The following is a 24343-nucleotide window of genomic DNA, read 5'->3' as shown; positions in this document are numbered from 1 at the left end:
GATATTGTGTCTCTGTTGACGAGCTGAGATCTGCATGATGACTCCGCTGTTACTCCGATGACCTCAGACGGCGCATCCGAGCTGAGCACAATGTCTTACTCTCCCCTCCTTTGGTGCAAGGATACAGTGGGCTAATGCAGGAATGCCGGCAAATGAGCTAGATTGGCAGTGAGTGATACAGATGCCCAGATTCACATGGCCTCAACAAAATAATTAGGATACGTAATGACCTGACCTTGAGTAATTGAAAAGCACATGAAAGAAGCGGTCGTGGTCAGATTGAGGATCGAACTTATGCCCCATGTAATTTTGACGCTCGTTGAGCTTTTGCGCGTTGATGGAAGATGACCTAAAGATACACTATCGAATCTCGCTGCCGTGTTTTGTTCCAGACCTGGGTGAGACAGCAACCTCTCTGCGATTTAGTGCGTTGCTAGGCGGTAAGCCTTGTGAATTAGTTGATTGCTTCCCATGCATGGAACTTTTAGCAGAACAACGAGTACCATTTGTCGGACCCTCAGCGCAACAACCAGCCATTCTTACAGGGATTCGACGGCCGTTTTTTGGTTGCCTGAGAGCTGACTTTCAGGTGGCTGGCTGATTAACCAAACGAGCACTGTGCATATTAGCTAAGACATGGCTTCACGCGCTACAGCACATTTCGTTTTACGTAGTGCAGGACCCATCCCCGACATTTTCTATAGCAACAGCCCGCCCCATGGAACGGGGTAATTGGTAGCACAGGCGATCACGATGGCGGTCTGGATATGATCAACATCGAGTTGAATTGGCTCTACTATCTACTCCGTACCCTCGTGGCCATCGCCTAACCCTCAAGCCAAGCCAACAATCTTGAGCGCGTCCTCCCAAAGTCGAGCCTCGCGCTCTGGGTCATATGCATGTGGCGCATACCCTTTGCCGAAGTGAGGATCAATCTGCTTCGCTGGAGGCGCCTCCTCACAGTTCTCCAGATATCTTCCTCCAGCGTTTTCCCACTGCTTACCGATAGCCGCCCAGACTGTCGTCGCAGCGCCCTGCTCGGGGCTCTTTATCATCTTCTTAGCCGTGTCGCTACTAGCAAGAGCCTGTAGGTGCTCCGGGGGAATATATCTTGAAAGCTCGGTCAAGATGCCTCCGGGGTGAACACTTGTCGCGTGTAAGCCTTGAGCACCGTATCGACGGTCTATCTCATTGGCGAGGTAGATATCAGCCGTCTTGGATTGACCATAGGAGACCCATGGTTCGTAACCGCCCTTCTGGAAGTTATAGTTGTCAGAGTCGTTGATACCGCTACGTTGGTGTGCTGATGAAGCAAGAACAACGACTCGGGAGTTGAGCTCGGGAGTCACGGCCGCGAGCAAGGCTGGCTTGAGAAGCTCGAAGAACAAGAAATGTGCGAGATAGTTGACTCCGAACTGCATCTCATGGCCGTCCTTCGTGAACTCTAGTTCTGGGAAAGCCATGACACCGGCATTCTCGACCAGAATGTTGATCTTGTCGGTTTTATCTAAGATGTTCTTGGCAGCAGCACGAACACTGTCGAAGGAAGTCAGGTCGAGCTCGATGAACTCCATTTGACTGGCATCGAAGAATTCTCCGCAGGCCTTCTTCGCCTTGTCGAGGTTTCTTGCAGTCAAGAACAACTTGGCTCCAGTTTTCGCAAGGGCTCTGGCGGTCTCAATGCCAATACCAGAAGAAGTTCCGGTGATGACGATGACTTTGCCCTTGAGCTTGCCTTCTACGCCCTCATCTTCGATGATTTGGAGGGCAGTAGGTCTGGCGTCGCCAGGACCCTGCGGGTTTTCATGTGCAGCAGAGTATCGAGACATATTAAGTTGGAATATGAGATAATGATATGGAGAGATGAGTGTTGTGATGGGAAAAGAGCTTGTAGGAGTTTTGATTCCTCAAGTTCGTGGACAAAAGGTTGACTTATATACTTGATTCCGTCACCTCATGTTCCAACAACGTTGGATCTTGCGACTAAACTTACAGGACTTAGACTCCGAAGCTCCAATCAAACCACTCAGTTTCACAAGTGATGCACGCACGACAACGACAAGCTTTTGGCTTTCAGCACTGCCGCTTAATTCCGGACCGCTAGCTGCGATCATGATGCATCATGGGTGACAGTTTCTACCTGATTGGGCTTAGCGTCGGAGTTTGGGGGTTAGGCGGAGTTCAACCCTTTGTCAGCTGGCTGACGTCTTTTTCCTCTATGAGACTGGCATATATCTCAGTGTCATGGATGACTTCTTTTTCCTTACTTGGTATCGCAACTTTAAACGTCTCATCCCCACATTAAACCTTTAGACAGGAGCAATGGAGACTGCCGATAATGATCAGGAGCGCAAGGCTCGTAAGCGGGCACAGAACCGACTGAATCAAAGAGCACGGAGTATGAAACCTTATCTCCGATGAGTTGCATTGGTACTGAACGTCATCATAGGGGAACGCTTGAGAAGAGAGAACGAGGATAGGAATGGGCCAGGCAAACGACCTTATCGAATTGACCGCTGGAGGATCGGTACCGACGCAAACAGTGAAGAAGAACCCAAGACTTCTTCAACCCAGAATATGGCGCGGCCCAGAGAAGAAGAAGAGCCGCCATCGCAGCAACTTATCATAGCAAGGCAATCTAGCTCCAACTCGGGCGTAGTCATCTCTGTTGACCATCGCCTTCTTCACCTCATCAGCTTCAATGTTTGCCGAGGCATGATGACCAACAAGAAAATGATGAGGCTGTTTGCAGAGTTCATCATAGAATTCGACTTCCCAACACTAGAACCTCAGTCAAAGACATACTGCGGCATCTCTATCGTTCGACCTATTGACCGAGAATATCTACCACTACCAACTCGCCTTGAGCCAACTCAGATTCAGATGACCTTGCCACATCCTTGCTGGATCGATATCTTCCCGTTTCCAGGGCTCAGAGATAATCTCATTCGGAAGCAACTCACATATGATCACATACAATTTCTGGAGGATTTGGTCGGTGATTTCGTGTACATACACCCTCCGGCTGTTCCGTCACCCAGGTGCGTCACGCCGCCACCCAGCAAACTAGAAGGAGGATATCAACCAAAGGAAAATGCTGGAATGATCTTATGGGGCGAGCCGCATCTCAGTGAGAGCTGGGAAGTTACTCCAAGCTTTCTGGCAAAATGGTCATGGTTAATCGGAGAGTGCAAGGATCTTGTTCAAGTTTCAAACAACTGGAGACGGAGTCGAGGGGAACAACCACTGCGACCAGTCCGTGTTTCTTGAGAGTAGGAATCGTGTACAAAAATAATGAGATGCAAAAAGAAGAACTTGATGAGACTGGGACTCGAACCCAGGAGGATTGCTCCACCAGGAATTGGTGTTAAGGTTGACCTTAACCTGGCGCCATAACCAACTCGGCCATCTCACCAATTTGCTTGATGACAAAGCATTTATTAGAGTTCTTGACCAGCACACGACACAATGCTCATGTCTTCTGTTGAATCACCCCCTAATTATATCTGTGAGAAATTGTTCTAATCGAGATAGCATTCAATCACTATCTGAGACTTTACTCGTGAAGTCAGGAATCGATCATGGTGTAACTAGTCCCAACCTCGTAGCAATTTGACTGCTTTCTATCTGCACTACCGTTGAAAGCCCTGGGGCTTGTCTCCAAGCTTGTCTGTTCAGAAGTTCTCAAAGAGATACCTCATTCCAGCCCAGATCTCCTCACCAGACTCAACAATCTGCTTCGGTGGAAGAACAAACCCATTGCCCCTCAGCCTCTGGGGCCGAAGCTCCATACCCCAAGCAAGCTCTGCTCCAGCAACATCATAAACCCAGTCACTGCTTCCACCCGAAGTCTGATAGATGGTCTGACAAGTTGGGCCGTAGTAGAAATTCAAGTCGTTGACCTGTTTGATAGCGTCTGCAACGCCGCCAGCGAGTTCCATCTGTTCCTTGATATCGGTGATGTTGGTGTCGCAAGTGTAGCCGTACGGAAGGAGGATCAACTGGCTGAAAGAGTGAAAGTCGATGTAAGACTTTATGCCATTCTTCTGCGCAACTGATTTCGTATGCTTGACGAGAGCTTTATTTTCGGGAGTATCGCCAGCCTTCATGCCGCGATATGTCTCGTTGCAAGTATCAGTGGAGGAACCGCCGGGGATATCCCATTCATGAGGCCAGTTTCGGTTGAGATCGGTGCCGATGCATTTCTGACCAGCTCGCTTCTGGCGGTTCTTTCGCCACAACCGGTCGTCAGTTATCGTATAAACGAAGCCTATGAAGCAGTCAGCATCCGTGTTCCACGTTTCGAAGAGACGTTTGAAGACTCACCGTCGGGGTTCGCAATCGGAATGATGTAGAAGTCGTAGTTGTTGAGTGTATCTCGAACAAGCCGATCTTTATTCTGGTAGCCTTGGACAAGCTTCCACGCCATGTACTCAACGGTCTGTGAAAAGCGTTAGAGTACTACAACTCTCTACTGAGTTGGACGTTTCCTACCATTCCGCTGATCCACTCGCGTGCGTGAGAGTTCGCATGCCAAACGATGGCAGGGTTCCTTCCCTTATCGCCTTTGCCCCAGAGGTGAATACCTTGGATCTCTCTGTTCTGTACAGTCATACCGGCTGTGAAAACCTCCGAGTTCTTTGGGAACGAGGCTTGTAAATCGGACAGAAACTGTAGGTGCTGCTCGAAGCTATGGTAGGACTTGAAGTAAGATTTATCGGGTAGCTTTGCATTAGCACCGGGACGTTTGGCGGCAGCTACCAACCATCAGTAAGTAGAATTGACAAGATCACTCAGATTAATGACCTTGATAGAGTCCAAAGCTTCCTTCTTGGGCGATCTCGGCGCCCATGTTATCGCTGACAACGGCGGTTTTCAGGCCAAGACGCTTAAAGGCATCGAGCTTTCCAGGAGGAATGGCGACCTCAAAAACGTCGTGATTTTGCCCGCAGCTCAAAGAGACGTGATCGATGCTTTTGAGAAGGCTAAGGATGTCTTTGTCGGACGGGCGAGCAGTGATGGAGAAGGCTTTCCAGCCATCATATGACACCTTGGCTGCAACAATGGGCAGTAGAAGCCCGGCGTATATAATACTGAACAACATATTGAGGAATTCTGCGGTTGACGAAAGTTGCTGGAGATATGTTGAGTAATATGGTTCACTTTGGTTGAGAAGGTTCCTGTCGCCCTCCTTTATACTACTTTCGAGACACTGACAAACTCAAACGAAAACGGATGAATATCCAGGATTATGATTCATAGCCCGTGAATCATCACGGCTTCCGGGCACTTGGCTGCATTAGATGTTGGACAGGTCACAATAACCGACCGCAGCATGTGGAGTGCCCATCACTGATTCGTGTGTTTCGACTGGAGGAATTAGTTATTGTCATGGAAATATGGCCGATTGCTCTATGAATGGTGGTTTTGTCTCACAACTATTAGATGGCGGCTTGATTGTTCTGTTGGTGGGCGCATAGACAGGGGCATCGGACAAAAAGAACAATATTAAGGTCTGTTGGTCGTCCTGTTTCACTTCGCCCCTCATTGGACAGTATCACAACAAGCTCATCTTCTCCAGTAACCTATCACTTTATTCCGCATCAGGCGCCAACATGGTCCGCGCTTTGGCCCCTCTCCCAATTCTTCTGCAGCACCTTGGCCATTCTGCTCCAGATGCGTCGTGGCATCTCATGCCCAACATCATCCCAAAGCACATACTCAACATTACCGGGTATCGCTTTCGCCAAGGCTTCTCCGTGAATCTCCCCAAAGATCTGATCCTTGCCTGCTTGCACAACCGTGGTCGGACATTTGATCATCTTGAGCGTGTCAACCCTTGGCCAGCCATCTTTTTCGTACGACGCGGCGCCGTGATTCGGAGCTTTGCTGTACAATGTGCCACCTTTGATATCCCGTTCCACCAGACGTCTCACCGCCTTCTCCACCTCCTTTCTCTCTTCCGCATCAGGCTGCGTTGTGTGTGCGTCATAAACGGTCATTCCGTTTTTGATGGCCGTTTCCCTCTGATCTCCGAAGCCGGCCAGCATAGGTTGGAATCCGAGATCAAGTCCTCCTTTGATTGGGAGCTCAGGACTCACGCCGGGAGACGTATACAGAAGCGACAGGCTTTTGACATGCTGGGGCATACGTGCAGCGACCGTGTAGGCGACTGGACCTCCTTTGCTCAGACCAACAATATGGAAGCCCTTTGAGGGATCGTTGAGTTTCAAGTGGTTTGCGAGTCCTTCAATGTCGCCTGCCATATCTCCAATTGAGTATCCGCCCGGCACCGGAAACTCAGTTGACAGGCCCGTGTCTCTTGGATCGAAGCGGATTACGAAGTACTTCTTGCCATCTTCGGAAGACTGAAGCTTTTCGATAAGATCTTCTGCCCATACTATCATTGAATCCGCATTGCCTGGCACGAGTATGACCGCAGGGTCTGACGGATCGCCAAAGGTTTGATAACAGATACGCAATCTATTAGTGAGCTGGGCGAACAGTTCTGGTGAGGTGTTCATTTTGCTATGATAATTCTGATAAAAGTGTTTACAAAATCTCTTGGCGAAAAATGTGCTGTTATTAGAAGGCAAATATTGCAGATGTTTGTTTGTCCAGGACAATTGTGGGGGCTGATGTCAGCACTAATGCAGAGAAACCCAGGGGAATGAATGCTCTGGTGTCCAGTAGTTACCAACTCCTTCCTCCCAAGACCCTGGTAACTGATAGTCTTGTGAATCCCCATTGGCTCGTTCGCATGCCAATACTCTTTCTGGCACAGTGTTCTAGTAAGGAGGCCCATTGACATTTGTGCAGATGAGTCATGCAACTTGAAGTCAACAACTCATTATAGCCACTGTCAGGTCGTTCGGGTGTTATTGTAGCTTGGATCATCATTCCAGCATATATATGTAGAACCCTAAAAGGTTTTTGATCGCTGCTGTAGTTGGCCCATTTCTCAAAACTGTCTTGCATGGTAGGGCGACGCTGAAGCCAACTGCAGTCATATATATTTCTTGTCAATGAGTTCCCTCTTCTAGCTGCTATTAAGACTGACAGGACGATAAAAGTGTAGAGCATACCTAGAGTCAGACCTTCATGCCCATCGGACTTCATGATGCTATAATAAATCTTAGGTCTTCCACTTCTCACACAAAAGTTTTGGTGATGCTCACAAACATAATTTCTGAGACTGAGACATTGAAATCGCCAATGTCGTTTGCATTGTAGCCTGACAAGTGACTCAGTATCGAGCCTCGCACTCCGTGGAATTGATGGTAAGCTTTACTGAGGCTGTTGCTAAACTCTCGCTTTGTTTCATTCCTCTAGTGGAATGCAATGGCATTGTTCATAAATGAAAATCGCGATATTTTTACCATATCTTAGGTTAAATTGAAAGCTCAACTTATCTAGAGGGTTTGCATATCGATGCTATGGTTATCAAGCCGATGGCTGTCGTGGCTTCTGAGTATGCGATGCAATACAAGGCCACGAATATGGATCCGAGGGTAAGTAATGTCTTCATTTGATTTTACCAGCTGACCTGCTCACTCTGTGTTCAGTCACTTGAGATGCAGGCAACTTTTTAGGCTGTCTCCAGGAGGATGAAGAGAATGGGAAAAAGCGTGCGATAGCAACGTGGACAATTGGCGAGCTTGTAGAAGGACGCAGACGGCAAGTCACCAAGAAATTTTGTCACTTGTTTGGCCATCGGTGCCAAGTCAGATTAACCACGATCCTAGGAGGATTGCTTACATATCGTCCTCGGGGCGATTTACATAACAACTCCATACTTGAGTACCACTATGATATCACCAATCCCCTTAAAGTCAAATCATAGGAAGTTATACAGTGAAGACATTCCGAGCTTCGGCGTTGTCCCCGCAGATTATCAAGCTAAGATAGATTGGTAATCGGCGTTCCGTGGGGATAGCGTTAAACACCAACTAAAGTCTAAGCAGCCAATCAATGACGCATGCTAGCCATTCTAAGTTGCACTATCATGACGCCATTTAGCGGTATAAATGTCCTCAAGAGCTTCTATATCTTCATGATATTCATCAAGCAAGTCTTATCATTACTCACAAAACCGCAGCTTTACAACAACAGAAACCGACATCATGACTACCAAGGCTATCGTATTCGTCGAGAAGGGCAAGGCCACTATCCAGGAGGTCCCGAAGCCCAAGCTCCGAGACGATTATATCCTCGTCAAGGTCAATGCCGTTGGCTTGAACCCTACCGACTGGAAGCATATCGACTTTGGACTCACGCAACCTGGTTCTAGAATCGGATGTGACTACGCTGGTATCGTCGAGGAAGTTGGCCCCAAGGTCACCAAGTCTTTCAAGAAGGGCGACCGGATCAGCGGTGTAGTCCATGGAGCGTCAGTATTTGGGTATCGTTAGGTTAATTTCATCTAAGCATATTTAGTGATGCAACTCAGCTCGAGAACGGAGGCTTTGCCGAGTACATTGTGGCAAAGGGAGATGTACAGATCAAGACGCCCGATAATGTTACTGACGAAGAGGCTGCTACTCTCGGTATTTCTATTGCCACGGTAGTAAGTTTGGCCTGATGAGTACAAAGCATAAATTCTGATCACCGACACAGGGCCAAGGCCTTTACAAGACCCTGGGACTGACTCTACCCACCGAGGGCAAGAAGAGCGACGAGTTTATCCTCATTCACGGCGGTAGCACTGCAACTGGCATTTACGGTATCCAGTTCGCCAAACTTTCGGGGCTGAGGGTTATCGCGACTGCTTCTCCTCACAACTTCGACTATCTCAAGTCCCTCGGAGCCGAGGCAGTCTTTGATTACAAGTTGCCCAACGTTGCTGAGGAAATTCGCAAGTACACCAACAACACCCTCAAGCTCGCCTGGGACTGCACCGCGCAAGACGTCGCCATCAGTGCTGGAGCTATCAGCACCGAGGGCGGCAAGTACGCTACTCTTCTGCCAGTCGACAAGCAACAATTGCTCGACGTGAACCCCAAGGTCGATGGACCTTATGTCACGCTTATGTACTCCATCTTTGGCGAGCGATTCTTCAAGGGACAGGAGACTCCTGCTCAGCCTGAAGAGTTTGAGTTTGCGAAGAAGTTCTGGGAGATCAGCCGACAGCTGCTTGAGGAGGGTAAGGTGAAGGCTCCTCAGACGTTTGTCAACCGCGGCGGTAGTGGCTTTGAAGGTATTCTGAAAGGCTTGGATGAATTGAGAGCGAACAAGGTTTCTGGAGGAAAGCTGGTGTATACTCTGTGAGATATGTATTATATTATGAAAGAGCTAGACAGATAGATTAGACATCATATGCGCCTCGCATGAACTAGAGTTTTAGATGTTCTTCTCTGCATATTGTGGCTGTGAACTTAAACTTCATTATCCTAATTATTTTCAAAATATTGCATAAGTAAAAAAAAATGTTGGAAAAATATATCTAAAGCTCTATTATCAATAAGGGCTGTGTAAAAAGAAAAAAGAATTGATATGTTAATTGTAATTTGCTTAAAATGGCAAAAGATGAAGAAATGCCTCCACACCGGATTGAACGATGGACCTTTGCATTACAAGTGCAACGCTCTACCACTGAGCTATAGAGGCGGATCTATTGGATGATGTGAGGCATGCACTCAGGTGCTATGTACGCTTCCCACTGCAAGCTGGCTGCATTAGTGCCTGTTATCAAATCTTATTGCAGGAATTGGTCGTGTGCCCAAACCTTTCATCACCAACAATCACATGCATGATGCACTGACCCTGCTAGTATTTGATCAGCAATATTAATTGATCCCCGCTTAGTCAATGTCAATCATGCTCTCCAGAGATATTGACTTTCTTGATCAAGATTGGCTTGCCACTAACTCCACGACGGTTCTCCTCTTCCCCAGCCATTCTGTGACCCTCCCCCAGGTGAAAACTCCTGCAAATATTGGGTCTCATCAACTGCTACTGAGCGGTAATTGACAGGTGATAGAGCATATTCGTATTCACCTGACATATCAGTACTAGTGGACGCTCTGACAGGCCCATCGGCAATTTTGAGCCGAGCAGAGGACGCATTTGGCGCCACCAACGACCAAACTCGGCAATAAATCGACAAGAAAGGATTCATGTGCATCATCAAAGTCAATTGGTTCAACGCGCCGAGTGCCGTCCGTTTCGGTTACCTCCGGTCACTCTCTCCTATGATGTTCGACTCTTGTGTCTCGTGTACGTAATGATTCGTTGGTGCAACATTACCAGCTTCTCAAAACAACTTGGGTCAATCACTCGGTGCCCAGTTTTTGTTCCACAGACGCCAGACCTTATCTCCTTGACAAGAAGCCATTGCTCCACCACGAATGCCCCCCGTTTTCTCTTAAATTCTAGAAATCCTGTGACACCGAGCCAATTCTTTTGTTTTGTTTGTTCCTTACCCGAGGCATCACCAATCTTTGGCGTTTTAGTCAATCTGAACGTGACCGTGGCTTTGGCTCCCTCTCTTATAACAGTGACTAGGCGTGCACTCTTCCCCACGACAAACAAAACCTTATCACCTGTGACCAATACACCCTTGCGCATCCACGATGCTGGGGTTCGGGAAGAAACACGAGGGCGATGCCTCTGATGAAGCCCCTCATGATGAAGTACACACGCCTCAAGACGACATTCCTCAGAGGCCTTGGATTGAGACTGCCCTCCCAGTGTTTGCTTGCGGTGCCGGTCTTTTCTCAGATGGCTACATCAACAACGTGAGAACTTCTGTGAATATGCTGTGCTTCATTTCTAACGTGAGTAGGTCATTGGTTCTGTCAACACCACCTTGAAACGACAATATGGAGATGTCTATGCCAACTCTAATGCCTTCAAATACGTCTCTGACATCGCCTTCGCTGGAACAGTTGTTGGCCAGCTCGTCTTTGGTTTCCTTGCTGATCATTGGTCGCGAACCAATACGCTCATGGTCTCAACCGTCATTCTCATCATTTTCACTGCGCTGGCAGCTGGATCTTACTGGCATGGACAGGCAGTCGGAATGTTCAACATGCTGACTGCTTGGCGATTCTTTGTCGGTATCGGTATCGGAGGTGAGATATATCGAATTCTTCATTGAATGAATTTGGTGCTAATGCCTCCTAGGTGAATATCCAGCTGGTAGCGTTGGATGCGCCGAGTCCAGCGGTCAGATGAAGAAGGGAACCCGAAACCGTTGGTTCATTCTCTTCACAAACTCAATGATCGATTTTGGCTTCGTCATTGGTGCTTTCGTCCCTTGTATGTTACATCTCTATCCTAATCCGACTATAAATAACCATCAATAGACGTTGTTGCCGCCGCATGCCATAATGGCCACTACAGCACCATCTGGAGGACAAGTCTTGGCATTGGAGTCGTCTTCCCTCTTATCCTCTTCGTCCTTCGACTTCGACTCAAGGAGCCCGAGGAGTTCGCCAAGGAGTCGATGAGACGCCAAACACCATACTCGCTGGTCTTGCGCTACTACTGGTTCCGACTGCTCTGCGTCAGTCTGGTTTGGTTCCTCTACAACGTAAGTTTGCAAGGCACTACCATCTACCATCTGCTAACGTGACTAGTTTTCCTCCTACGCCTTCGGTATCTACTCCTCCTCGATTCTTGCTGGAATCTATGGCGATGGCGCGAACCTAACCACTGTCTTTGGCTGGAACACTGTCATCAACATGTTCTATCTGCCAGGTACTCTCATCGGTGCATTTGTCAGTGACTGGATCGGTCCTCGATACACTCTCATCCTCGGTGTTACTCTCCAAGCCATCGTCGGATTCATCATGGCCGGTGTCTATGACAAGATTTCCACCCAAATCGCGGCTTTCGCTGTCGTCTTCGGAATCTTTCAAGCTCTTGGTGAACTCGGCCCCGGAAACAACATCGGTCTTCTCGCTGCAAAGACATGTGCCACTGGTGTCCGTGGCCGATATTACGGTATCGCCGCTGCCGTTGGCAAGATTGGTGCTTTCGTCGGTACCTATGTGTTTCCCTACATCCAGGCCGCTGGAGGAAACAAGACTGAGTCAGCCCAGTACCCTTTCTGGGTCTCATCCAGTCTCTGCATCCTCTCAGCTCTTATCGTGTTCTTCTGCATCCCCCACGTTGGACAAGACACCATCACCGTTGAAGATCAAAAGTTCCGCGAATACCTCCAGGCCAATGGATACGATACTGCGCAGATGGGCTTCGACTCTGTTGGTATTGAGGGCGGGGAAGTGAATGTCACAAAAACAGACGAGAAGTGAAGGCGTTGAATGTTGTGACTGCATTTCGCGTGACGATGTGCGACGTTGGGACACCAAACCATAAACATAATGACCTACTTCTAGCCAATTAGTGTTTATAATCGAAGAGCCCCAGCAAAACTCCCGTGTTCACAATGACAGCATCAGGTGTCAGACAATAAGTGACGAGTAAAGCTTTCAGTTACGATGGCAGCGGAGATTGAGTTATGAGAACTGATTCGTGATAAATTACCAACTCTAGAGTACTTATGTGAACTGTTGATCCATAAGACTAGCTGAAAGTCTTCCCTATGCTTCCATAATTCTTCTTCAATACGCCTATCAAGATCAAGGATCTACTTTTGTAATAACTAACAATAAAAACACCGGCTCGCGACTGTACTGATTAAAAGCAATGAGATGCTTCAGCCAATTTCCACGGCATTCCTTCCAGGCTCGCAAAGTGATATCTAGTGGGATAATCACATCAATAATAAACAAATCAACTCCGAACTCGGGCATTCTTCGTTGCCTGGGCCATCTGACTCTTTCTCTTAGCTTGCGTGACTCGCTTGGCTTGATTCGCTTCAATGGCCTGCTCATTCTTGTCCTGTTTATACTTCTCCTCCAGCATTGGACAGCTCATCTTGATGTGATTAATAAGCGCTGTTGGTTCCAGAGTCGTTTCCTTGCAAAAAGGGCATCGATACTTGTTTTCGTTGTTGAGAAAGTCGCAGGGGATAAGATCGAGTCTGTCTGTTCTAACTTGTTCCAGAAGTGCCTTACGAACGTTGGGAGAGAGTTCAGGGAGGAAGGGATCCTGAGCCGGATTACGTCTCGGACCCCGATCGAGCTCTGGCGACTGATAGGACCGTGGCGTAGAGTTTGCTATCTGCGGGCTGCCTGCGAGTGCATACTGCTGGAGTTGGGGCTGACAAGCGCTTTCGGAATGTCTTCGAAGGTGACCTTGAGGACGATTAGGTTGGGCGTACTGGTGTGCAGATGGTGCCGACGACTGGTAGCTTGTGTTCGAATAGGTTGGCAGCATGGTGGGCAAGGGGGCGTGAAAAGGCATGCTTTGAGCGTAGCTTGAGTTTGGTCTACGCGGTTCTGTGTGCCCTAGGATTGGTGACATCGTGGGCAGGGGAGGATGCATGTTGCTTGCCGTGTGCGGTCGAGAGATTTCGGCCGCAGATAGACGCGGCGATTGCATAATATGCGGCGTAGGCTGGTGATATCCCGTATAGTGTCCTGGTCGAGCCCCAACAGCGGTCTGCGGCGGCGAGATCATGTTTGGAGCTGTCTGGGCTCCAGATCGAGGACGAGAGATGTTTGGTAATCGAATGGGTGGCAATTGATTTTCCGCTGTTGACAATTGCGGTGACAAGGTCCCAGTTGATGCATAATGACGCTGGGAAACATAGCCCTGTCCCTGCATCTCAGGGCTTCGATGGGAAAAGTGACTGAAAGATTGTTGAGGCGATGCGGGCGGCTGCACTGGAACAGCATAGGGACCGCGCGGTGATGGAACAGGACGATGATTTGGATGCCCTTCATAGGCTGAAGCACGGTGAGGGATTTCCCTAGGAACTTGTCGGGGAGAGTACATCGGCTGCAACCCAGAATGCCCCTGGAATCCGGACCGAGGTCGCTGAATTTCTGCCGCTAGTTGATGGGGAGAAGGCATAGCCTGTGATACAATGTGCTTTTGGGATGCAGAGCCGGGTCGCGATATAGACCGAGCAGCCAGACGAGGAGAAGGCACAGGTTGTGGTCCAATATGTCCCGAAGAACTAGGTCGAGACATCGACAAAGATGCCTGTTGTTGGGCCAACATTGTATTGGGGATATAGTGTCCATCTAGAGGGACATTCATGGGCGGCAAGCGGGGTGAGTTTTGGTGTACCGGGGACGTAGGTCGAGAAGCATATCTGGTAGGTGGCTGACCTGAGAGCATTTGTGCTGGTCGCTCTGGCTGAGCTGCTGGAGTATTCCCGGCCCCAGAAGGATGTTGGGAGAAAGCACTGGGAGCCTGATTTTGTGACGGCATGACCTTGGGGGCTTCACGGCTCTTTACCGGTGAAGCAGAAGGTCTAGGTGATGGTCTCTCCCGAGGGAGCGGGCGGCGCGCAGCTGGGGCTTCAGGTCTGGCAGCAGACATAGCTGGCGGCATTGACGTTATCTGTGCAGGTTCTGAATGTCTTTCATGAGCTGCTGGCATCTGTGTAGGGCTGGTTGTTGCTGCTTGCTGTCCAGTTGTCATGGACTGTGACCGCGCTTCATTGACTGCTTGACGGTTAAGCAAAACAATATCAACTGAGGGCTTGGATGATGCCTTGGGCCTTGTCGCACGTGAAAGTTCGCTAGGTTGGGGACTGTTTCCCAAAGCCTGCGCAGAAGTCTTGGTCTGAGCTGCATGAGGATGTCTCAAGACTTCAGAGCGAGTCTGAGCATCTTCTGGCAGTGGACTCTCTATTGGTGAGTGGCGGGGAGGTGCCAGGACCTGCGATGTCTGCGAAGTCGGCCATGCGTTGTTTGGCTGTTCGCTGTTAGACACAGCAGACCCAGGAGACATTGCTACTTGCGCTGCGGGCCGCTCTTGCGCTGTTGGGGTACGGAACGGTGGCTCCGAAGTCGATGGTTGAGATGATGAAGATGGGGGGGATAATGTCGAGGGCCTGGCCGCTGGAGGCTGTGATGATGGCGGCGGTTGTGAAGTTGGCGTTGGCTGAGATGGTGCAGGCCGACACGCAAGAGCCGATGATTGTGATGCTCCTGATCGCTGTGGTGTCGTCGATGCCCATGAGTTATCCAGCGGCCATGATGAGACTGGGTGCTGTAACCCTGAAGGCGGGCGTTGCGATGTTGGTGACCGTGGTACTGATGACTGAGAAGACGGCGGAGGCTGCGACATCATTGGCAGCTGTAAAGGCGTCGAGGCAGGCGGCGCTGTGGGTGAGAACGGTATTGTCGCTGGCGGCGACATTGCGGGCGGTCGAGATACAACAGGTGACTTTGATAGCGATGACATACGTGACTGCGCAGCGAGCGCGTTGTGATTAGGTGTCCCTGATCGAGCCCGTCTCGAAGCAGGTTGAATTTGCGGCCGTGAATCAACTACATCGCTTGGAACACCCTCTGACAAGGAAGAAGCGCGACCCATATCAGCGTAAGAAAGGCGTGGCTGTGGAGTTTCATCGTGGGAAGATTCCGTAGCGACAGAAGAGCGCTGAGGCTGACTAGCCTCACGTCTCTCATCACCAGAGTCATTTTCCGTCTTGGTAAGACTGGCTCTCCCGAGTGTAGGCGAGGCAGGCAAGCTTTCTTCCTGCTTCGTGTTGACAACGTCATTTGCTGCGCGAGAAAGACGAATTGTCTCATGGGCAGGCGTAGGTGTCGGTTTTTGATCGAGTTCCCTCTGTTCAGACTGTGAAAACTGGAACTCCAGATCCTCGCCTGCAAGTAGGAGATCCTCTAAATCGACACTGGGTAAGCGTGCTTCTCTTGCTTCGTGAGATAAGCTTTCCTGCTCTCGTTCCGCGGTGACTTCTTCCGGTTCCTTCGGGGAGGAGACGTTTTCGGCTGGATCTTCCTGAGTATCAAGAATAATTTCCTGATCGTCCCCACCAGACTGAGAGTCATTCTGCTGCAGAGGTTTCTGAGTTGCGTCTTCTGGAGTTTCCATTACAACATCCTCGCTGTCCTCGGTTGGCTGTTGAGCAGCGCTCTCGGTAGGGTTTTCCTCTGAACTCATGGCGATATCTTCGTCTTCGACTATATCGGGTTGTACGGGTGACTCGGCGATTTTCTCAGGTTCTGGTCTGGTGTCCTGTGCTTCTTCAACTTCCATTTGGGTATCCTTCTGCACTTCTCCAGGTTCCAGTCTGGCGTCCTTCTGCGCTACTTCAGGCTCTGGTTGAATGTCCTGCTCTTCTTCAGATTTCAGTTCGGTGTCCTGCGCTTCCTCGGTTTCCATCTGGGCGCTCTGTGCTTCTTCAGGCACTAGTTGAGTGTCCTGCTCTTCTTCAGGTGCTAGTTCGGTGTCCTTCTGTGTTTCTTCAGTCTGCCCAGTCACGTCTGCGTCTTCGGCCTGATCAGCAGCATCCGCTTCTGGGGCTGTATTAGGTGTAACGGTCTCAGCGTTCTGAGCAGGTTGGAAATCTGTCGAAGACTCTGCAACTGGTGATCGAGACGCAAGATCCGACGTTGAGTCTACAGAAAGGCTATGTCAGAAACCTCACCTCATACGCAGTTAGTATACTTACTGTCATCAGTCGGGTCTGGAATCTCATCATTTGGACCCCACCGCTTGGGCTGCTGAACCGCCTCCCGCTGTTTGAGATATTCAAAAGCCTGGTCGCTATGCTTAATCATCAGCGCCTTGCCCTCATCCCAAGGCTGAATTTCGCCGATGGGAATCCAAGCAACATGGCACAGATCAGGAAAATCAAGTCCCTCAAAGAACATGAACGGAAAGTGTTGCTCCGAAGCGTTTTCTCCTCCATCTTCATAACCTTCTGCCCAGGAGAATGACTTGCTGGAGCTGTCGTACTCATAACAAGGCGGTACGTTGTTAAGTAGCCCCATCGCCTCGAGCGATTCGTCTATTCCAAGGGATTCGGGATCTTGCAAAGGAATATACAAACCACAATACCACTGTTTTGACGCGGACCAGTAGATGATGTAGACATCTCCAGGAACCAAGTCGCGAGGATGGATGGAGTCCTGAGACTTGCGCGTTGACCGACCCTTTTTCACGGCGTTGTTGGTCTTCTTGCGTGGTGTCTTTGGTGAAGGTTTATCAGTAACGCGAATGGAGTCTCGCGCTCCTCTTTCACCTTTTTGAAAGGCTTCCTTGGCGACTTTGTTGTTTTGAATGAGTTTTTTATCGTCGCAACCAATGACCTCATAACCAAAGTGCTGAATAACAGTCTCGAATGAAGGGTTCTTAAGCTGATGCTCTTCTGACAAATGCGCCAGCCCTGCCTGTAATGAATTGTCGTCAAAGTCGATGTCGTGATCCTCACATCGCAAGATGTAAAACTTGGCCGGGCGCACTGGATCCTCGGGGAACCGGATAATGGTGTGCTTCTTGGCGGCGCGTCTGTTTTGGTAGACGGCATTGAAATGTATGGAATTTCTGTTACCTTGAATGCGCGGGCGCTTCTGAGCAATGCTGGAGCTGCGGCCTCGCTTCCTCTTACGCGTCTCTGACTGCGAAATGAAGTGAAGGTTAGCAAAATGAGACGATGAGGGCGCGTAAGCAAGCGATGGATGGCTAAGGTGATGGAATCGGACCTCAAAAACTCCATTGCGATCTGGGGTGAGCACCGCCCCTCCCCTCTTCATTCGCATTCGCGGCCTGCGCGGTGTGTCCGGATCAGCATCTGGCGAGTCTCCAGTGAGGCCTAGGGCTGATGTGTCGACGCCCATGTTGCCGTTGATGGGGAGGCCGAAATCTTTATAAAGGTTCAAGATGTTGTTCATGAGAGAATTTGCTTTCATCTCGTCTTTGGGGCGGTACGCCACATGAGCATCCCTGCACGTGCGGTCCCAGTCCGTCCTAAGCGGTCTTAACTCACTCTCGATAGCTACCAACTCGTCTTGTTTTGCTTGGCGCTGGGCTTCGCTGTCCTCGTCGTCCTTGTTGATTTCTCCAAGTTGTCGATGCACCGAGTTAATTTTTGCCTCCAGTTCTTCCAGTTGACGAGGTTTGATCAGTGATGGCATGACGGCCCAACTGGCTTTACCAGCTTCCAACTCGGCCAGGGACTGTTCAAGCCAGGCCAATCCAGCTGATTGGGCCCGAGAGCCAGCTTCCATGGCTGGTAGGTAGTGCGCTAAAAAGGAGAACTCTAAAAGAAAAAGTGGATAAAAGGAACCAAGACACGCCAGAAAATAATTGAAAAAAAAAAAAAAAAAAAGCCAATGCAGATTGGACGTAAGAACAGAAGAGATAGAAGGAGAAAAAAAAAAAAAAAAAAAAAGTTGGGAGGACAATAGAGTTTTCTCGTAGGGAAAAAATCGCGAGATTATGTGTAACCGACCAACGCAAAGAGTGATTAAAGAGTCATCACATCTCAGTACCTACAAACAGAACTGGCCCGTGAAAGCGGTACGGCTAGGTTGGGTTGGCTGCACTACGGTACAGTGAGAAGCCCATGTCAGTCATGGATTTAGTGCCTGGCAAACCTAAGCAGCACCAGATTCTGGCCAAAAAGCAAACGTATTTGCGACGCAACCAATGGCAAACACTCGAAATGTTACACATTCGCTCGCTGACCCCGCACGATTTGCACTGAGACATGAGTTTAGGCCTGATCAGACCAGACCGAAATGTTGTGGTTTTCACTACGGCATGGGTCTAGGTAATCTCCAGCTGTTTGCTCAGTGTCATCATGTCTTAGGCCCCTGTAATTATCTCATTACCGCGTACCTATACACGGAAACTCAAAAAACACACAGTCACTCGCTCATCATCTTCCTTGTCCCCTCTCATCCATCTGCCCCTTTCGTTCCAGTGGCGTCACCTTAGTCTCAGCTCTAATAATTTGGGGAATGTAAGCCGGTGGCTGACAATTCAATCAATTATGGCCCACCATCCATCATCGCCCTTGCTTGGCATTTCGCTCCTTTTCCTCCTACAGCCTCCCCTGTCCATGCATGCAAGGATATACTAATCAATGCAATGACCCACAATCGTGATAACTATCAATCACGTACAGTATGTGCCCGTACGCCGTGGCGGTTGAATGATCGCCAGCTACCTGGTCCATTCAGCGCAACTAGTAAAGGTGAGGCTTGCATTGACCAACTTAAACTATCGCAACTGTCGTTATCGTTTCCAACCCAAAAACCTCCGCCTCTTGACTATCCTTGAGCGACCCTAGACCGATCCTCTCGAAGAGCTCGGGCTGTGTTGCTGACCGCCCCAGCACTAGCCACTCGTGATCTCTTTGCCCCTTATCCCCGAAAGGAAATGCCCCAAGTCTCAGCACCCAGCATCGAATCGCTGAATTACTCAGGTGGTGTGTATCCCCAGAATTCCGCTTTCGGTTTAGTCGCTTCAGCTCCTCCGCAACATCGCTTCTGTTGTGCTCACGGCTTCTTCTGCACACTGAGACTTCACTGCCGTTTACAATTGTTGAGAGGCTCGTATCGGCGGAAAACCACAGGAGAGCCCGCCCAAGACGCACCGCGTACCAATCATACGGGCCCCGACTCTCAAGATACCCCATCACCATTGGCCCGTTGATTATCATCTTGCTGCTGATGACTCTTCCAAGTGGCGCGTCAGGACCTGTTACTGCATTGACCTCCAGCACAGTAGCCGCCTTCTCGTATGGCCATTTTCCGTTTCTAAAACACAGGTAATCGACCTCTCCCGTAATTGAAGCCCAACTAAAGCTCGGGGCGATGTAAGATGAGTTGGCAGCTTGAATCCTACTGGCTGATGGTCTCCGCCACAACAGATCCAGATCAATGTTATCTGTCCATAGACCAGCCACGTAATCTGACCCGATCTTCTTCTGGACTATAGCGGCTATAGCAGATATCGCTGGAAGCTTATCGCCGGCCTGCGTGAGGTTTCTCTTCGAGTAATTCTCAATAACTTTGTGCCAGAAATTGAAGGCTTCACCATGTCGCGATATTTGACTCAATGGCGTTCCACCAAATTCACGCTGGTGATTCAGTTTCGATCCGCATTCGCAGAATATTGCCTCTTTGCACGTCCATGCCATTTCCATCACGGATATAGACAGTAGCCGGGTTGATAGGACTTTCTCCTGCAACGTCCAGCCTCGTTGAGTGAGAGGTTCCACGAGCGGCTGTTGATCCGTTCTGTGAGATGGTCTCCACTTCCAATGAGCACCGGTTGCTTGCATGAGCCTTACTTTCAGTAAAATTGGAGGCCCATTTTCGCTTCTCATTGATTCGCTGTAGATCGCGGACTGGTCCCGAGCCGCTCGAGGTGGTGGCTTGAGCTGAGGCCGTAGAAAGTGACTGGTCACAGATGTTGATGACGAGGCTGCAATAGTCAAGAAAGCGTTGGCATATGTATCGGCCATCCTGGAGCATTCTCTTTCCCAGTCGGCTTCGGAGTCTTGGATGATGCAAAGTGCATCTATCCATAAATATCTTACCCCGAGCTCTCGAGTCAGTGCGATTGCGTCAGTATAAGCTGCTGGAAGCTCCTCAAGTCCGATCCCGATTTTCATATCTTCCAGGTTCCCGGTCAAGGCTTTGATAGAGGGATTTCTACCCCAGCAGTAGCTGAGTGCTACATATTTCTCAGGTTTGAGAGCCTCTGATTCAGCGAGACAAATTTTGTCATCCCCAGCGCTCCCTATGTCTAAGATGCGGGTTGGTAAAGTAGACTTGTCTTGCTTGCAGAGCTTGTGATCCTTGGCACAATTATAGAAACAAGCGTTGACAAAGCTTAAGCCTTCGCGCGATAAATGGTCATCACAAATATCTGGTAAAGGCTTGACTCGTTTCCAAGTCTCTCCTTGAGCTGAGTATATTTGTTAGTACGCCCCCATGGGTCTTCATATCCTTAGACAATTCATACCATAGTCAGTGTAAAATTGTAAGAACATTTGCGAGCGCTCAGGATCACCGAATATTATCTCTGGATTTCCTTGTCCAATTGAAAGTCGGAGATAGAGCTGAATTCCCATCTGATTCTCAACCCCCAACAAGCCCGAATATGTGAGAGTCTTGAAAATGAATGCGCAACAGTCACAACCTGAAATCGCCGCGCTCTCGAACTGTATGATGTCTCGAAGCACCAATACTACGAGCTCTTTTGAGTCAACTCTGACATCATTGTTAGAGCCTGGTGCTACGAGGTCTGAATCGAAATTGAAACAACATGGGCAATGTTCGTGAGACACAGTTGAAGGGTTTTGGTGGTCTTCCATGAGATCCGCGATAAATCAAGAATAGAATAATCAAGGTGATGATTCGTCTCACCGATTCTCCACATGAACTACGGACATCTATATTTTAGCACGTGATACCCACCAAGTAGAATGATACTCTTACTCAGCTAACAATGCAAAGAGTGAAACTTCTAATCTAGAAAAGTAATATCTACGCCGCTGTTGACTCCCTTTTTTTGTTGGTAATTATCGCTGAATACAAAACAACACCATGTCTAGCAGTCAGGAACACTGACTGGAATATTAATGTGAACGCTCGTAGCCAATCCACTCAAACTCGTTTCCTTGAACTCGTTCCTCATTCCCTTGGCCGTCAGTCGCATCGCCCGGATAGCGTCGTCTAGCCTCACGCGCTGCGTGCCTGTTTCACTGCTAAGCGCCAGGTTGGCGCTGGAGATGGCCTTTGTCGCGCCCAGCGCGTTTCTCTCGATGCAGGGAGCTTGGACGAGTCCGCCGATGGGATCACATGTTAGTCCGAGGTTGTGCTCGATACCGATTTCTGCGGCTTGCTCGATTGTCTCGGGGCTGGCTCCCATGCAGGCAGCAAAAGCACCGGCGGCCATAGAGCAGGCAACGCCGACCTCCGCCATGCACCCTCCTTCAGCGGCTGAGATGGTGGCACCTCGCTTGTAAAGCATACCGATTGCGGCAGCAGTGAGAAGGAAAGTGGGGATATCTCGTTCAGGATCGTCGCTGATGAACTCGGTAGTATACTTGAGCACAGCTGGAATAATACCTGCGGCACCGTTGGTAGGAGCGGTGACAATTCGACCGCCACCAGCGTTGGTTTCATTGACAGCAATGGCATAGACAGAAAGATAGTCCATAGTGGGGAATGTCGTACGGCGTGAAGGAGCTGGAGCAATAGGATGATCCAGAGAACCGTGTATCCGTGGTGGACCGCGCTTCCGAAGGCCGCCAGCCTTGAACTTCTCTGGCACCAATGGAGATGATGCTGCTGCGAGAGCTTTCGGTGATGAGCCGACGCCATCCTCGTTGATGTTGGTGTCAGGCGAAGAGAACTTGTGCTCGAGCTGAGCAGCTGAAGTATCAGCAGTCGACGAGGGATACAAGCCACGAGTCAATCGACGGTAGAGCGCCGGCGCTCGTCGATGCAGCTTGAGAGATCCAGGAAGCTTGGAGCCTGTTGGTGCCTGGACACTTTCCAGGATACTAGCATCCATGACTCCCCAAATCTTGAAGATCTTTCGATAAATGTCCTCGTCCGTATATCCTAGACTCTTCTCATTCTCATACACCAATTGCGCGATAGTGAGATTGTGTTTGCGACAGAGTGAAAGCAGACTAGCGGCATCTCGGAATGGATACCGCGGATGCGGTGATGAGCTGGTATCCTTGGTCTCGGACTTGACATCGGTAGAGAGGCCGGTTGGCTCAGGCGAGTCTCCGAGGAGAGCTGTCGGACCCTCATTGGCTTCTTCGAGGGCCTTGACTTCGGTACCGGTTCGTCGATCTCCCGCGGCATCTGAGCGCCGGATTTCCTTGTAGTACATGTTTTCGGCCAAATCGGCCGGGTGAGCTGCCGTGTCCGAATCTCCGGCTTCGAGTTGAGCGGGGGCGTTTGCGGAGAGAGTTTCTTGGGGTGCGATACTAAGAGCACCGTTGACAACGAAACCGCCGCCTACACTGAACATGTCATTGGTGGCTAGGACGTAGCCTTCCTTGTCGTAGACAGTGAAACGCATGCCGTTGCTGTGCTGGGGAAGCTTACGACCCCATTCCCAAATGAATTCCTTCTCGTAGTCGAAATCGATCTCCTTGCCTTTGGATCCATCTGTGGCCAGCCCACGTGCTAGGAAAATCTTCTTGCTGGACTTGATCTCTTCGAAGCGGCTGGGCACGTAGCCTGTGTCGACTGTTTCGACATCGGCGCCTTCGAGGCCAAGGAGTAAAGCGGAAGGAGTCATATGACCTTCACCCGTGAGAGCAAGACTACCATAGATGGCGACGCGGATTTTGTTGACTTTTTGAAGCAGATTGGCATCGATCAAATCGTTGACAAAAATGTTACCAGCACGCATTGGCCCGACAGTATGAGAAGATGAGGGACCAATGCCGATAGAAAACAGATCGAAAGTGGAAATGACAGCATGTTCGTGATCCGCTTCGCTGTAAGATCCCGCATCTTCATCCTGCTCATCCTGACTTCTTCGTAGTCGTGTTGTGCTGAAAAGTCGACATCGCTGGCGTCCCAACAAAGTTGCTGCTGGCGGTGTCGAGCGAGCGATAGGCCCCCTTACAACGGTAGCAAGGGACCGGGGAGATAGACATTGTCTCGACGCCCGAAGCAGCGAAAGCTGCCTTATCCCTGCGCGACTCATTGCAGGTTCTGAAAAGTGAGAAGATGTTTCTTTCAAATGACGGAGCTTGAAAGTGTCTCCCTTTTTTGTGTTGGGTATATTATTATATCGTAAGCCAGGAAACGTGGACCGCGCATTGCCAACAAGGTTATCCTCATTGGCCACGTCGCGTCGAGAGCCTTATCTAGGAGCGGAATATCTTGTGCCCAGCGAATCATATTTAGCCGCGCTTATCTCCGGACTCGCTGCCGGCGGTGGGTCGGACGATATACCGGCAACCGGTCACGTGTCGGATATACGTACCAATCATCTGTTGCCCCAGACCGATGTCTTCCGGTCTGCTTCACCGAAGTGACACGCCTTCCAAAAACATCCGGGGTAGTATTATCTAGTTGCATCAAAACACCATTAACATTACGTTATTTGTCAGTATTGGGGATAGTTTGCACTCAAATTGGTGGATTGCGGGGTACAAAGTCATATAAACTTTAGTCACAGCGTAGGGTACCTACCCTATTTCAAGTCACAGAACGAACAAAAGAAAATACAAGATTGCCAGGTTGCAATGGCTTCAAAGCTCGAATGGAGTATCAGCGAAGTTTTTATCAAGGTTCTCGAAGTGGAGGCTGCTACCAAACTCAATGACCATGAAAATCACATGCTGTTTGTGATGAAATGCAAAAAATGTCAAAGACTTGCCGTGGATTTATGTTCCGAAAAATTAATACCACGCCCTGGAAGCCTTGCACAAGTATTTATAATAGTCGTCTTGCTCATCTTGGGAATAAGGCCACCTCTTGTCCTAAGGGATAGTTAGGTATATCTTCTAATAATATGAGCA

General features: G+C 49.5%; 8 protein-coding genes and 2 non-coding genes across 10 annotated transcripts; 3 read left to right on the top strand and 7 right to left on the bottom strand.

Annotated features, from left to right (window-relative positions):
- Positions 1–776: 776 nt before the first annotated feature.
- FOBCDRAFT_10049 (uncharacterized protein) lies at positions 777–1898 on the bottom strand. The gene has a single exon (XM_031191459.3). The coding sequence runs from the start codon at positions 1827–1829 to the stop codon at positions 834–836; it is 996 nt and encodes a 331-aa protein (XP_031032690.2). The 5' UTR covers positions 1830–1898; the 3' UTR covers positions 777–833.
- A 424-nt stretch (positions 1899–2322) lies between these two features.
- Positions 2323–3270, top strand: FOBCDRAFT_147096 (uncharacterized protein; the record flags this gene model as incomplete). Its single annotated transcript, XM_059608250.1, has 2 exons — positions 2323–2359; positions 2450–3270. The coding sequence occupies 2 exons, from the start codon at positions 2323–2325 to the stop codon at positions 3268–3270; spliced, it is 858 nt and encodes a 285-aa protein (XP_059466011.1).
- A 46-nt stretch (positions 3271–3316) lies between these two features.
- Positions 3317–3415, bottom strand: FOBCDRAFT_t205. The gene has a single exon. It is a non-coding gene; the product is annotated as a tRNA-Leu (tRNA).
- A 259-nt stretch (positions 3416–3674) lies between these two features.
- Positions 3675–5104, bottom strand: FOBCDRAFT_244388 (uncharacterized protein; the record flags this gene model as incomplete). Its single annotated transcript, XM_031191457.2, has 4 exons — positions 3675–4270; positions 4327–4441; positions 4495–4757; positions 4807–5104. The coding sequence occupies 4 exons, from the start codon at positions 5102–5104 to the stop codon at positions 3675–3677; spliced, it is 1272 nt and encodes a 423-aa protein (XP_031032688.2).
- A 289-nt stretch (positions 5105–5393) lies between these two features.
- On the bottom strand, positions 5394–6603 carry FOBCDRAFT_232606 (Alpha/Beta hydrolase protein). The gene has a single exon (XM_031191456.3). The coding sequence runs from the start codon at positions 6522–6524 to the stop codon at positions 5604–5606; it is 921 nt and encodes a 306-aa protein (XP_031032687.2). The 5' UTR covers positions 6525–6603; the 3' UTR covers positions 5394–5603.
- A 1520-nt stretch (positions 6604–8123) lies between these two features.
- Positions 8124–9267, top strand: FOBCDRAFT_264835 (chaperonin 10-like protein; the record flags this gene model as incomplete). Its single annotated transcript, XM_031191455.2, has 3 exons — positions 8124–8389; positions 8437–8566; positions 8617–9267. The coding sequence occupies 3 exons, from the start codon at positions 8124–8126 to the stop codon at positions 9265–9267; spliced, it is 1047 nt and encodes a 348-aa protein (XP_031032686.2).
- A 267-nt stretch (positions 9268–9534) lies between these two features.
- On the bottom strand, positions 9535–9606 carry FOBCDRAFT_t204. The gene has a single exon. It is a non-coding gene; the product is annotated as a tRNA-Thr (tRNA).
- A 703-nt stretch (positions 9607–10309) lies between these two features.
- On the top strand, positions 10310–12405 carry FOBCDRAFT_10039 (major facilitator superfamily domain-containing protein). The gene is made up of 5 exons (XM_031191454.3): positions 10310–10736; positions 10784–11072; positions 11125–11259; positions 11307–11533; positions 11580–12405. Exons 1-5 carry the CDS (start codon positions 10572–10574, stop codon positions 12255–12257), a joined length of 1494 nt encoding a protein of 497 aa, XP_031032685.2. The 5' UTR covers positions 10310–10571; the 3' UTR covers positions 12258–12405.
- A 333-nt stretch (positions 12406–12738) lies between these two features.
- FOBCDRAFT_285476 (uncharacterized protein) lies at positions 12739–15150 on the bottom strand (the record flags this gene model as incomplete). The annotated part of the gene is made up of 1 exon (XM_031191453.3): positions 12739–15150. One exon carries the CDS (start codon positions 15148–15150, stop codon positions 12739–12741), a length of 2412 nt encoding a protein of 803 aa, XP_031032684.3.
- A 1328-nt stretch (positions 15151–16478) lies between these two features.
- Positions 16479–23628, bottom strand: FOBCDRAFT_253550 (serine dehydratase alpha chain-domain-containing protein; the record flags this gene model as incomplete). The annotated part of the gene is made up of 7 exons (XM_059611050.1): positions 21418–23628; positions 20809–21007; positions 19086–20751; positions 18960–19056; positions 18328–18376; positions 17075–18061; positions 16479–16861 (listed from the first exon to the last, which is right to left on the bottom strand). Exons 1-7 carry the CDS (start codon positions 23521–23523, stop codon positions 16479–16481), a joined length of 5487 nt encoding a protein of 1828 aa, XP_059467955.1. The 5' UTR covers positions 23524–23628.
- Positions 23629–24343: the final 715 nt, after the last annotated feature.

This window comes from Fusarium oxysporum, chromosome X (assembly GCF_013085055.1).
Source record: "Fusarium oxysporum Fo47 chromosome X, complete sequence".
Taxonomy (NCBI): Eukaryota; Fungi; Ascomycota; class Sordariomycetes; order Hypocreales; family Nectriaceae; genus Fusarium; species Fusarium oxysporum.
The sequence above is the reverse complement of the archived record's forward strand: the minus strand, read 5'-3'. Positions and strand labels throughout refer to the sequence as shown.

Bases quoted from the DNA above. Each gene is read 5' to 3' on its own strand.
- FOBCDRAFT_10049 (XM_031191459.3), bottom strand. From the start codon at position 1,829: ATGTCTCGATACTCTGCTGCACATGAAAACCCGCAGGGTCCTGGCGAC.
- FOBCDRAFT_232606 (XM_031191456.3), bottom strand. From the start codon at position 6,524: ATGAACACCTCACCAGAACTGTTCGCCCAGCTCACTAATAGATTGCGT.
- FOBCDRAFT_10039 (XM_031191454.3), top strand. From the start codon at position 10,572: ATGCTGGGGTTCGGGAAGAAACACGAGGGCGATGCCTCTGATGAAGCC. The intron at 10,737-10,783 runs GTGAGAACTTCT...TAACGTGAGTAG, and splicing joins CAGATGGCTACATCAACAAC to GTCATTGGTTCTGTCAACAC. The intron at 11,260-11,306 runs GTATGTTACATC...AACCATCAATAG, and splicing joins CATTGGTGCTTTCGTCCCTT to ACGTTGTTGCCGCCGCATGC.